At 51.1% G+C, this 13734-nt stretch overlaps 1 protein-coding gene across 5 annotated transcripts in view; it reads right to left on the bottom strand.

Moving 5' to 3' along the window:
• MEGF8 (multiple EGF like domains 8) overlaps window positions 1-13734 on the bottom strand; it is a 56519-nt gene that overhangs the window by 33308 nt on the left and 9477 nt on the right. For 3 of the 5 annotated variants that reach the window (XM_074385583.1, XM_074385582.1, XM_074385584.1), the window contains exons 3-13: window positions 13350-13556; window positions 12363-12543; window positions 12193-12281; window positions 11242-11657; window positions 10641-10786; window positions 10389-10511; window positions 9734-9832; window positions 2726-2880; window positions 2288-2407; window positions 1776-1920; window positions 1529-1692 (exon numbers count right to left, since the gene is read on the bottom strand). In XM_074385583.1, coding sequence (XP_074241684.1) covers window positions 1529-1692; window positions 1776-1920; window positions 2288-2407; window positions 2726-2880; window positions 9734-9832; window positions 10389-10511; window positions 10641-10786; window positions 11242-11657; window positions 12193-12281; window positions 12363-12543; window positions 13350-13556 — 1845 coding nt within the window. The remainder of the gene's footprint in view (window positions 1-1528; window positions 1693-1775; window positions 1921-2287; window positions 2408-2725; window positions 2881-9733; window positions 9833-10388; window positions 10512-10640; window positions 10787-11241; window positions 11658-12192; window positions 12282-12362; window positions 12544-13349; window positions 13557-13734) is intronic. The other 2 variants (XM_074385586.1, XM_010331065.3) reach the window with 1 other exon arrangement.

Consider the following 13734-nt stretch of genomic DNA (forward strand, 5'->3'; position numbering starts at 1 on the left):
ACCATCTCTACTAAAAATACAATATTAACTGGGCATAGTAGCACATGCCTGTAATCCCATCTACTTGGGAGGCTAAGGCAAGAGAATCACTTGAACCTAGGAGGCAGAAGTCACAGTGAGCCGAGATCGTACCACTGCACTCCAGCCTAGGCAACAAGATCAAAACTACATCTCGGGCCGGGGGCGGTGGCTCAAGCCTGTAATCCCAGCACTTTGGGAGGCCGAGGCGGGTGGATCACGAGGTCGAGAGATCGAGACCATCCCGGTCAATATAGTGAAACCCCGTCTCTACTAAAAATACAAAAAAAATTAGCTGGGCATGGTGGCACGTGCCTGTAATCCCAGCTACTCGGGAGGCTGAGGCAGGAGAATTGCCTGAACCCAGGAGGCGGAGGTTACGGTGAGCCGAGATCGCGCCATTGCACTCCAGCCTGGGTAACAAGAGCGAAACTCTGTCTCAAAAGAAAAAAAAAAAAAACTACATCTCGGGCCAGGCGTGGTACCTCACGCCTATAATCCCAGCATTTTGGGAGGTTGAGGCGGATCAGGAGGTCAAGAGATCGAGACCATCCTGGTCAACATGGTGAAACCCCGTTTCTACTAAAAATGCAAAAATTAGCTGGGCATGGTGGCATTCGCCTGTAATCCCAGCTACTCCAGAGGCTGAGGCAGGAGAACTGCTTGAACACAAGAGGCGGAGGTTGCGGTGAGCTGAGATTACGCCATTGCACTCCAGCCTGGGTAACAAGAGTGAAACTCTGTCTCAAAAAAAAAAAAAAGAAACTACATCTCAAAAAAAAAAAAAAAAGCCAGACGCAAAAGACTCCATAGTACAGGTGTCCATGTACATGAAATGTCCAGAACTGGCAAATCCAAAAATGGAAAACAGATAAATGGCTGCCAGGGACTAGCAGGAGAGTGGAATAGAGTGACTATTCCACTCAGTGAGTCCAGGGTTGTCCCCTGGGGTGATGAAAATGTTCTTTAACAAGATGGTGGTGCTGGTTGCACAATACAGTAAATGTGCTAAATGTCACTGATGATAAATTTTATGTGTGTTTTACCACAATGCAAGAATTATTTTTAAACACAGAGGCTCATGCCTGTAATTCTAGCATTTTGGGAGGCCAAAGCAGGCAGATCATTTAAGGTCAGGAGTTCAGCACCAGCTTGACCAACATGGTGAAATCCTGTCTCTATTAAAATACAAAAATTAGGCAGGCGTGGTGGCAGGTGTCTGTAATCTTAGCTACTTGGGAGGCTGAGCAGGAGAACGGCTTGAACCCAGGAGGCGGAGGTTGCAGTGAGCCAGGACTGTACCACTGCACTCCAGCCTGGGTGACAAAGCAAGGCTCCCTCTCAAAAACAAAAAATAAATAAATAAATAATAAAGTCCATAAGAAAAATCAGACCTTGAATGTAAAAACTCTTGGAGTAAACACAAAAGGGATAAAGATGCATCTGAGACAAAACAAACCCTAGGACCAGGATTACCAACACCACACCCAGGGCTACACCTCCTACCCACCTTGTCAGGCTGGGAGGTGTTGGGCGGCTGCTGGAAGGTGAGCAGGTGCAGGCCAGGCAGGAAGCTCTGGGTGACGCAGGCCTCCAGGGATGTGACGAAGACAGGCGCAGGGCCCCACCAGCCCACAGTGCCTGAGATCTGCTCCCCTCGGCATCGGGCCTGCTCTGAGAGGACAGGGGGTGGGGGCTGGTGGGTCAGTGTGGAGTGCTCTGCCCCCGCCACCCAGCACACGGCTGCAGACACTCACCAGGCCGAGGGAGGCAGCTCTCATTGTGCACGCACCAGCCCAGGGTGCCAGGTCCCCTTGGAGGAGCTATGGGGCTGCTGAAGGCCAGGCAGGCCTGGCAGTCGCCCAGGAGGCGACCCAGACCCAGGCAGCTAGCAGCTGGACACTGCGAGGAGGAGAGAGGACAGGGCTCACTGTCCACTGGAGCTCAAGAGATTTGAGAAGGAAGGGCTATGGATACAGGGTTCTGCAATGCAAAGGACCAAAAAACTGGAGAACGGGAAATTAAAAGTTGGAGTGTGGGAGATGGAAAGGATGGGGGATGCGGGGATGGGGTCACAGGCTCAAAAGGGTCAGGCTGGGTGGGACAGGCAAAGGTTCAGGGCTCCAGTCAGGAGTCAGGAAGAAGGATCTTCGGCATGAAAACAAGTCTCCCAATTGAGGGAAAGTCTTTGTCCACCTGGTTAGGCAGTGGGAGACACTGAGGGCAGGTCTCTGTGCTAGGGAACAGAGGGTCTAGGGCAGTCACTCACAGCCCCCAAGGGGGTCCCAGGAGGGGGTGCAGCTTGGCAGGCTCCCTGGCACCAACTGCATTCCGGGTCCCGGGAGCAGACGCTGTGGTCTGTGTACATGGAGCAATAGTCCAAGTGGTACTGCAGAGAGGCGAGGGGACGTTGACGGAGGCCTCTCAGACCTGGGCTGGCCTCCCAAGTCCCCGTGTTCTTTAGCTATCCCAGAGGACCCTGCTCAGTACACCCACCCATTCCTCCCCAGGCCCAGGGACCTCTAGCTCCTCTTTTCTTGGCCCCAGGGACCTCCTTCCCTCCTTTCATAGCCCTAGGGACCCTCTAATCCTCCCGGGGATCCCCTCCCACCTTTCCAATCACCTGTGGACCCCCACTTCTCCTGAGGATCCCTTCCCACCTTTTCCATCACCCCAGCCACCCTTTCCCTGTCATCCCAATGCTCACATCAGGGGCAGGTGCCTGGAACACAAAGGGGGGCACCTTGTAGGCCATCAAGTCCCCACGGGGCCTGCCGCTGTAACCCCCAGCCACCAACAGGACACTGCCACCAAGCACCGCAGCTACATGTGAGTACCGACCACTGGGAGGCGCTGCTCGGCCTAAGAGAATAGAGACCCCAATAACATTATTAGACCCCCAGCCCCTCCACCAGCTTCATGGCTGCTGATTCTCCTGGGCTGCAGTCCAGCCTTCTGTTCTGCAGCCCAGCATTCCATTCTGGTGGCTGCTTCAACCTCACCTGCCCAAGGACACACTCCCAGCCCGCCTGGCCCTGAACAAGCTGAGCTCCCTCACCCCTGCCCAAATCATCTTTCTGATTTTTTTTTTTTTGAGACACAGTCTCACTCTGCTGCCAGGCTGGAGTGCAGTGGTGCAATCTCAGCTCACTGCAACCTCTGCCTCCTGGGTTCCAGCAACTCTCCTGCCTCAGCCTCCCAAGGTAGCTGGGACTATAGGTGCACGTCACCATGCCCTGCTAATTTTCATATTTTTAGTAGAGACGGGTTTCACCATGTTGGCCAGGATGGTCTCGATCTCTTGACCTCGTGATCTGCCCACCTCGGACTCCCAGAGTGCTGAAATTAGGCGTGAGCCACCACTCCTGGCCCTTTCTGATCAAATCCCAGGTCTACTATTTACTTGGCTTCAAACTGTGGATCATCTACTGACTAGCTGTGTGACTCTGGTCAGGGGACTGAACTTCTCTGAGTCTTGGTTTCCTTCTCTATAAGAAGAACCATTATCTTGTCCTCAGGGAGCTGGGAAGACTGAAGAATCTGCTGAGCCCCCAGCACGCTGCCTCACTCTCCTATTTTTGTCTGTCTAGCACCAGCCTCTCTTCTGGTGACAGCACCTGATCTTCCTCTGGTAAACCAACCTTTTCCTCTCCCAGTCCATCAGACAGGTGGAGCTATCCCTGGTTCTGGCAGAGGTGTGGCCTTTGCCCAGGCCCATCAGTAGCAGTGACTGGCTCAGGGAGAGGTATAGCACCTGATTCTCCATTCTCAGAGCAAAGACACTCTCTTCTCTCTGGGCATTTTATGGCAGTAGAAGATAATCCACGAGCTGCCTGTGACCATCTACACTGGGCAAGAGACTGAAGTGAACACAGCTGAAAAGTGGAGTGAGAAATGGCTGATGCCATTTTGTGAGCACCTAGAACCAGCCCAGCCTGAAGACAGCACCTACAGTTTTTCACTCAAGAAAGCCAGGAATTCTCCTTTTCACTTAAGCCAGCTGGGTTGGGTTTCTGTCAGTTACAGCCAAGAATCCTGACTGACAGGTAAGTGGTCAGTGAATGGTGACTTCCCTACCCTCTTATTGACCTGTATGCACTCTAAGTGCATGGGACTTGGCCCAGGGAATCACAAACTGCGAAGCAGGAAAAGGCCTCCAGAAACATCACATTCCTGACGCCTGCCCAGTGAAGGGAACCAAGGGCTAGGCAGATGAGACCTAGAACGAAGGCCGCAGACACCAGGCCTAGGCTTGATTTCTGATGGGCACACAGGGTTCCTCTGGGGCCTTTCCTCCTTCCCATCCCTTAAACGCTAAGTTTCCTTCCTTATACTTGTCCTTTCCGCTCTCTCCTTTTCAGGGAGGAGGAGTAAACAGATAGGCCTCTGGGAAGCCCACAGGTCCCAGAAGTGATAAACCCAGCTTGTGGCTATAAGCGTCTTCTAAAAAGAGGGCCTGTGGCTTCTTCTATTTCAAAGCAATGTCTGATCTAGTGAGAGTAAAAGATTTCTCCATATCTCCTCCCTGGTGAGCCCTCTGGCCCTGAGACAGGACCCTAGCTGCTATTAGAAAGACAATATGGCTGGGCGTGGTAACTCACATCTGTATTCCCAGCACTTTGGGAGGCAAAGTCTCAGGAGGTTCGTTTGAGGCCAGGAGTTCAACACTAGCCTGGACAACATAGCAAGACCCTATCTCTACAAAAAAAAAAAAAAATATATATATATATATATATATATATTTTTTTTTTTTTTTTTTTTTTTTTTTTGAGACGGAGTTTCGCTCGTTACCCAGGCTGGAGTGCAATGGCATGATCTCAGCTCACTGCAACCTCCGCCTCCTGGGTTCAGGCAGTTCTCCTGCCTCAGCCTCCTGAGTAGCTGGGATTACAGGCATGCACCACCATGCCCAGCTAATTTTTTGTATTTTTAGTAGAGACGGGGTTTCACCATGTTGACCAGGATGGTCTCAATCTCTTGACCTCGTGATCCACCCGCCTCAGCCTCCCAAAGTGCTGGGATTACACGCTTGAGCCACCGCGCCCGGCCAAAAATTTTTTTTAATTAGGCAGGCGTGGTGGTGTGTGCCTATGGTCTCAGCTACTTGGGAGGCTGAGATGGAAGGATGACTTGAACCTAGAAGCTCAGCCTTGGCAACACAGTAAGACCTCATCTCTACAAAAAACTATTTATTTATTTATTTTTTATTTTGAGACAGTCTCGCTCTGTTACCCAGGCTGGAGTGGAGCGCAGTGGCGTGATCTCGGCTCAGTGCAACCTCCACCTCCCGGGTTCAAGTGATTCTCCTGCCTCAGCCTCTTGAGTAGCTGGGACCACAGGCGTCTGCCACCATGCTGGCTAATTTTTGTATTTTCAGTAGAAATGGGGTTTTGCCATATTGGCCAGGCTGGTCTCAAACTCCTGACCTCAGGTAATCCACCTGCCTAAGCCTCCCAAAGCACTGGGATTACAGGCATGAGCCACCGAACCCAGCTAAAAAAAAATTTTTTTTTAATTAGCCAGGAAGGATAGCATGGGCCTATGGTCCTAACTACTTGGGACGCAGAGGTGGGAAGATTGCTTGAACCAGGAAGTCAAGGCAACGGTGAGCTATGATTGTACCACTGCATTCCAGTTTGAGCAACAGAACAAGACTCTGTCTCTAAAATAGTAACAGTAGGCCGTGAGTGGTGGCTCACACCTGTAATCCCAGCACTTTGGGAGGCCCAGGCAGAGGTCAGGAGTTCAAGAACAGCCTGGGCAACATGGTAAAACTTCATCTCTACCAAAAATACAAAATTTAGCCAGGAGTGGTGGTGCACATCTATAATCCCAGTTACTCAGGAGGCTGAGGCAGGAGAATCACTTGAACACAGGAGACAGAGGTTGCAGTCAGTGGAGATTATACTACTACACTCTAGCCTGGGCGACAGAGCAAGACTCTATCTCAAGTAAAATAAAATAAAATAGGGCTGCGCGAGGTGGCTCACGCCTGTAATCCCAGCACTTTGGGAGGTTGAGGCAGGCGAATCACGAGGTCAGGAGATCGAGACCATCCTGGTCATGGTGAAACCCCGTCTCTACTAAAATACGAAAAATTAGTCAGGCATGGTGGCGTGCGCCTATAGTCCCAGCTACTCAGGAGGCTGACGCAGGGGAATCGCTTGAACCCGGGAGACAGAGTTTACAGTGAGCCAAGATCGTGCCACTGCATTCCAGCCTGGTGACAGAGCAAGATTCTGTCTCAAAAAACAAATAAATAAAATAAAACAGTAACAACAATAATAATGCCTGGCTGGATGCCAGCTCACGCTTGTAATCCTAGCACTTTGGGAGGCCAAGGCAAGTGGATCACAGGTCAGGCGTTCAAGACCAGCCTGGCCAACACAGTGAAATCCCGTCTCTACTTAAAAAAATACAAAAATTAGGCTGGGCGGAGTGGCTCACATCTGCAAACCCAGCACTTTGGGAGGCCGAGGTGGGCGAATCATGAGGTCAAGAGATCGAGACCATCCTGGCCAGCATAGTGAAACCCCGTCTCTAATAAAACAAAAAAATTAGCTGAATGTGGTGGCATGGACCTGTAGTCCCAGCTACCTGGGAGGCTAAGGCAGAAGAATTGCTTGAACCCAGGAGGCGGAGGTTGCAGTGAGCTAAGATCACGCCACTGCACTCCAGCCTGGTGACAGAGTGAGACTCTGTCTCAAAAAAAAAAAAAAAAAATTAGCTGGATGTGGTAGCAGGCACCTGTAATCCCTGCTACTCAGGAGGTTGAGGCAGGAGAATCACTTGAGCCCAGGAGGCAGAGGTTGCAGTAAGCTGAGATTCTGCCACTGCACTCCAGTCTGGTGACAGAGTGAGACTCCATCTGAAAATAATAATAATAATAATAATAATAATAGCAACGGTAATTCCAGCAATTTGGAAAGCTGAGGCAGGTGGTGATCACTTGAGGCCAGGAGTTTGGGACCACCTGACCAACATGGCAAAAAACCCATTTCTACTAAAAAAACAAATATTAGCCTAGCGTGGTGGCACACACCTGTAGTCCCAGCTACTCAGGAAGCTGAAGCATGAGAATTGCTTGAACCTGGGAGGCAGAGGTTGGAATGAGCCAAGATTGGGCCACTGCACTCCAGTGTGGGCAACAGAGTGAGACTCTGTCTCAAAAATAAATAATAAAAATTTAAAAAAAGAAAGACAATGTGTGGTACCCTTCACTAGGCTTCGTTCTTCAAGGATCATCTCAATTTATTCTTACAGCTACCCAATGGCATAAGTGTTATCATAATTTTCATTTCACAGATGAGGAAACGGAGGTACAGAGCTTAAGTGATGGTTTTATACAGATGGTTGTTTGGGGCCGGCTTTAGCTCAGTGGTTACTTCGACAATGCTTTCTACGGTGGAAAACAGATGGTTGTCTGGATAGCCATGCTGGCTCTGTTACTTATCCACTGTGATCTTGCTGCTAAAGATACTATCAATAGAGTAAACAAACAACCCGGGCAGTGGCTCACACCTGTAATCCCAGCACTTTGGAGGCTGAGCAGGTGGATTGCCTGAGGTCAAGAGTTCCAAACCAGTCTAGCCAACATGGTGAAACCCTGTCTCTACTGAAAATACAAAAATATTAGCCGGGCATGGTGGCAGGCACCTATAAACCCAGCTACTTGGAAGGCTGAGGCAGGGAAATTGCTTGAACCAGGGAGGTGGAGGATGCAGTGAGCCAAGATAGGGCCACTGAACTCCAGCCTGGTTGACAGAGGGAGACTTATCTCAAAAACAAAACAAAAACAACCTACAGAATGTGAGAAAACATTTGCAAACTATGCATCCAACAAAACTCTAATATCCAGAATCGATATGGAACTTAAATAAGCTAACAAGCAGAAAACAACCCCATTAAAAAGTAGACAAAGGGCCGGGCACGGTGGCTCAAGCCTGTAATCCCAGCACTTTGGGAGGCTGAGGCAGGTGGATCACGAGGTCAAGAGATCGAGACCATCCTGGTCAACATGGTGAAACCTCATCTCTACTAAAAATACAAAAAATTAGCTGGGCATGGTGGTGTGTGCCTGTAATCCCAGCTACTCAGGAGGCTGAGGCAGGAGAATTGCTTGAACTCAGGAGGCGGAGGTTGCAGTGAGCCAAGATCGTACCATTGCACTCCAGCCTGGGTAACAAGAGTGAAACTCCGTCTCAAAAAAAAAAAAAAAAAAAAAAAAAAGTAGACAAAGGACATAAACAGACATTTTTCAAAAGAAGACATATATGTGGCCAATAAGCACATGAAGAAATGCTCAATATCACTAATCATGAGAGAAATGCAAATCAAAACAACAATGAAATGCCCCAGTCAGAATGGCTATTATCAAAAAGTCAAAAAATAACACATGCAAGTGAGGTTGCAGAGAAAAGGGAAAGCTTATATACTGCTGGTGGGAATGTAAATTAGTTCAGGCATTATGGAAAGCAGTTTGAAGATTTCTGAAAGAACTTAAAACAGATTTACCATTTGACCCAGCAATCCCATTATAGGACATATACCCAAAGGAATATAAATTGTTCTAACAGAAAGACACATGTACGTGTACGTTCATTGCAGCACTGTTCACAATTACAAAGACATGGTATCAACCTAAATATCCATCAATGATAGACTGAATGAAGAAAATGGAGGCCAGGCATGGTGGCTCATGCCTGTAACCCCGGCACTTTGGGAGGCTGAGGTGGGTGTATCATCTGAGGTCAGGAGTTCAGGACCAGCCTAGCCAACATAGTGAAACCCCATCACTACTAAAAAACAAAAATTAGCCAGGCATGGTAGTGGGTGCCTATAATCCCAGCTACTCAGGAGGCTGAGGCAGAAGAATCACTTGAACCTGGGAGGCAGAGGTTGCAGTGAGCCGAGATCGTGCCATTGCACTCCAGCCTGGGTGACAAGAGCAAAACTCCATCTCAAAAACAAAAAAAAAAAAAAGAAAGAAAGAAAGGAAAGGAAAGAAAAGAAAAATATACATTATGCATGGAATATTACATGGCCATAAAAAAGAACAAGACCATGCCCTTTGCATCAACATGGATGTAGCTGGAGGCCATTACCCTAAGCAAACTAATACAGGAACAGAAAATAAAGCATCGCATGTTCTCAGAAGTAGGAGCCAAACATTGTGTGCACATGGATGCAAAGAAGGGAACAACAGACACTTGAAGGGCCTACTTCAGGGCTGGAGTAGAGGATCAAAATACTACCTATAGGGGATAGGTGCAGTGGCTCAGCCTGTAATCCCAGCACTTTGGGAGGCTAAGGCGGGTGGATCACCTGAAGTCAGGAGTTGGAGACCAGCCTGGCCAACGTGGCGAAACCCCATCTCTACTAAAAATACAAAAAAATTAGCCAGGCATGTTGGCATGTTTCTGTACTTCCAGCTCCTTGGGAGGCTGAGGTAGGAGGATCACTTGAACCCAGGAAGCGGAGGTTGCAGTAAGCCAAGATTGCGCCACTGCACTCCAGTCTGGGAAACAGAGTAAAACTCCCATCTCAAAAAAAAAAAAAAAAAAAGTACCCGTTGGGTACTAGGCTTAATACCTGGGTGATGAAATAATCAGTACACCAAATCCCCATGACACACAATTTACCTATATAACAAAACTGCACATGTACCTCTGAACCTAAAATGAAAGTTAAAAAGGCCAGGCGCAGTGGCTCACACCTGTCATCCCAGCACTTTGGGAGACTAAGAAAGGCAAATCGCTTGAGGTTAGGAGGAGTTGGAGACCAGCCTGGCCAACGTGATGAAACCATGTCTCTACTAAAAAAAAAAAAAAAAAAAAAATTAGCTAGGCATGGTAAGGTGTGCCTATAATCCCTAATCCCAGCTACTCAGGATGCTGAGGCAGGAGAATCGCTTGAACTCGGGAGGCGGAGGTTGCAGTGAGCTGAGATGGTGCTACTCTACGCTAGCCTGGGTGATGGAGCAAGACTCCACTGAAAGAAAAGAAAGAAAGAAAGGGGAGGGGGGGAAGGGGAGGGGAGAAAGAAGGAGGGTGGGAAGGAAGGGAAGGCAGGAAGGAAGGAAAGAAGGAAAAGTTGCTGCTTCTTAGCCTCTTAGACATTTGCCTGGGGCAGCTGGAACTGGCAAAACCTGGATTGGAACCCACACTGGATGCTGCCGTAAAGGCCTCCCATCTCCATGGTGATGATGTCCTAGGTCCCATCTCCATCCCAGGCTTGCCTCCTGAGGCTGGCACCAACTGGCCTGGATGTCAGGCTCATCCTCACAAGGACTGAGATGGCTTGAGTCCAGAATCACTGTGAAGGGAGGCAGGACCCTCAAGAGCCCCTAGTGAACAACAGGGGCCACTCACCCTCAGGGGTTCCTGGGGGGGCAAGCTCAGCCCCTGACACCCATTGATGGCAGCCGAGGTGGTAGAAGAAGATGCCGTCTTCATAGCACTTTTCCTCCTGGTAATGGGTGTGCACATTGCCCCCTGGGAGAGGAGGAAAGGAGCATAGCCGGCAAGCCTGGGGGAGGTGGGGACTCCCATGCAGGGAGCCTCAGCTCAGGGTTGGCTCAGGCCCTCAGCAGGCAGGCAGGAAGGATTGGGGAGCTTCCTCACCATAGACCACCATGTAGTTGCCCAGAACGCTGGCTGTGTGGAAGGCTCGCTCCCTTGGGCCCTGAAGCCCATCCCGCCCCTTCAGGGTTGTCCACAAGCGCCGATCCACATGGAAAAGTTCAGTGGAGTTCACTCGCACAGAGAACCTACCGAAGAAGGAGCAGGACAGGGGCTCAGGGTGGGAAGGGTCTCTCCCTCCTCCAAGCTCTTAGGAGCTGTGTGATGACCCAGGCATGAGACTGGCCATGACTGGCTCTATGTCCCCTCCAAACTAGAAGTTCCCTGTGGGCAGGACTCTGACTCATCTCTGGGTACCCACATAAGCTAGCAGGGTCTAGACACCAAGCAGGGCTCTGTTGAATAGATACATGGATGGGAGTGTATGGGAAGCAATTCACCAAGAGCTTGAATAAAACATCAGACAATATGTGAGTGGGTGAATAAATCAGTGAGTGAATAAAGAAAGAAGAATCAATGAAGGAAGGAGTGATGCAGAGACCACAAGAGTCCGGTAGTGGGCAAAGACCTCTAAAGACTAAAGGCCTATGGTGTTGAACTGGGCCTGGCCTGTGGGGCACAGGTTATGGGACAGGTCACTTACCGGGCAGTGGAGGGCCGGTGTCCACCATGAACCAGCAGGGCACGGGAGGGGGCATGGAATACCATGGAGTGGCCAGTGGCAGCAGGGGGCCGTCCACCTGCCGGAATCACCTGCTCCCAATAGCCCCCGCTGGTGCTGTCCAGGCGGAAACGGAAGAGGCCAGAGGAGAAAAGGTCGTGCTGGGTGCGGCCTCCAGACACATACAGCCAGACGTCATCCACTAGGGCAGCCGCGTGACCTGCCAGGCCTGGGGGCCCCAAGGAGCTGGAGGCAGGTGGTGCCAGGAGCTCCCAGCGGCCCCCACCCAGTGGACTGAAGGCCCACACGTCGTTGGTGAGTGAGCCGTCAGCCAGCTCACCACCCATCAGCACCAGGGAGCCGGCCCAGGCCACGGCCACGTGGGAGTGACGGGCAGCCTGTGAGGAAGAGACAAGAGACAGAGATAGAGACACAGCGAGAGAGCCAGAGCCAGGCTTAGACAGAGAGGTGCAGAGCCAGAGAAACAAGGAGAGAAGGCGAGATAAAGACAGAGACAAAGAGAAAGGCAGAGATCGGTAGAGAGAGAAAAGACAGACCCACAGAAACAGAGAAACATAGTAAGAGAGGGAAGACACAGGGAGACAGAGTTAGAAGGACAAACAGGGGAGAGAAACAGACCCAGAGAGATGGAGACCCAGAAACCGAGAACACAGAAGCCCGGAAGTCAGACAGACTAAAATAGACTAGATCGAGAGACAGGAGACATGTGGAAAAATAAGATGCACAAAAGCAGATAAAGGAAGAGGAGGAAGAAAAAAAATAGAAAGAAAAGGCAGAAACAGGGAAAAGTAGGTTCCTACAGCAATCTGTGGGAACCGGGGGAGGACTGGGTGACAGGGGATCAGTCTGGGGGTCCCTGGCTGGGCCTGCTTGAGTGGGCAGGCTCCTCCAGGACAGGGGAGGGGTCCATACCGGGGCAGGACTCAGGTCCCAGGACTCCCAGGTGTTGGCAGAGAAGTTGTATAGGACAAGGTCACCCAGGGCGTTGTTGAGGTCCTGGCCTGTGGAGCGGTAGAAAATCTCAAGCCCTGGCCACGGGCTGCCAGGCCTCCAGACCCCTGATACTCATCCCATCTGCTCACCTCCGAAAACTGCCAGCAGCCCCGGTGGGGACAGGAAGGCACCAGCTGCCCCGATACGGGCAGAGAAGGCAGGGTCCCCAGCACTCACGTTGTGCCACCAGCCAGCCCCCTGGTTCTCCCGCAAGTGCAGGTCACAGGCACGTCCCAAGAAGCCAGGCTCACAGCGGCATGGTCCCAGAGGCTGGGGAGAAGGAGACATAAAGGCAGAGATAAGGGGAGAGAGAAGGACAGAGAGACAAAAGAGACAAAGAGAAAAAGCCAGAATGAGACAGGGTGCAAAGGGAGAGAGAGAGAGAAAGCAGGGAGAGTATGGAAAAGGAAAGAGACAGAGAGAAAGGGAGACAGAGAGAGACAGGAAGAGGAGAGAGGCAAACCGTCAGACAGAGAGAAACAAGAGACAAAGAGACACAACAGAAGGAAGCAGACAGATGGAAAAAAAGAAGACCACAAAAAAAGGAAAAGGCACACAGCGAAAAAGGAGAACAGACAGAAAGATGGCAGGTTGGAGAAGACAGTCAGTCAGTGAGGCTGATGTTCAGCCTAAAGAGCTCAGATCTGGGGAGGCCAAGATGGGGAGGGCTCAAAGCGTGATCCAGATTGAAAGCTGGATGTGCACAGCTTAGGCAGAAGGTCAGTGGTGTGAGGTTGGAAGTCATGGCAGGGGGTCCAAGGCCACACAGAGTGGCTGGGTGGGAGGACAGAGTTGGGCCTGGCTGGAGGAAGGAGGGTGGTATTCACAGGTGAGAGTGGGATATAGATGAGTGTGGGATATGCTAAGCAGGGAAGGGCCTGCAGGTGAAGGTGGGGTGGGGTTGGAGTAATGGGTAGGGGGCAAGCTCTGGAAGGAGAGGGACGTGAGTATCATGGGAAAGGGTCGGATGGTGGGGGGAGTTTCATGCAGGGGCAAGGTCAGACCTAGGAGATGGGCATGGAGGGTGTGCTCACAGATCAGGACCCCAGGGGAAACAGGGCTGGGGACCAGCTCACCGAGGCGCAGGTGCCATGGCTGCCACAGTAGGCTGAACACTCCTGCAGACCACAGTCAGGACCCCCCCAGCCAGGCTCGCAAGCACACACACCCGGCGGCTGGCACTGTCCATGGCTCCGGCAGCCACCCGGGCACAGGGAGAAGCGGAATGAGGCATTAAAGCCCAGCAGGTTGTAGTTGGCATCGCTGAAGAGGTGCAGCAGCATCTGCAGGCACAAGGTGGACTGGGTAAGGTGGGCAGGGCCGGGGGACTGGCCTGGGAGGGTGGTCCACTCTTGTTCCTGTCCACTCTGGGGGACCCAGAGCCCCATCTCCTTCCTTTGCCTCTCTCCACCTTCCCTTGTGTCCTGCTCTCAGATGCCCTCTTCCCTTTCTTTCCCTTGG

Source organism: Saimiri boliviensis, chromosome 14, assembly GCF_048565385.1.
Source record: "Saimiri boliviensis isolate mSaiBol1 chromosome 14, mSaiBol1.pri, whole genome shotgun sequence".
Taxonomy (NCBI): Eukaryota; Metazoa; Chordata; class Mammalia; order Primates; family Cebidae; genus Saimiri; species Saimiri boliviensis.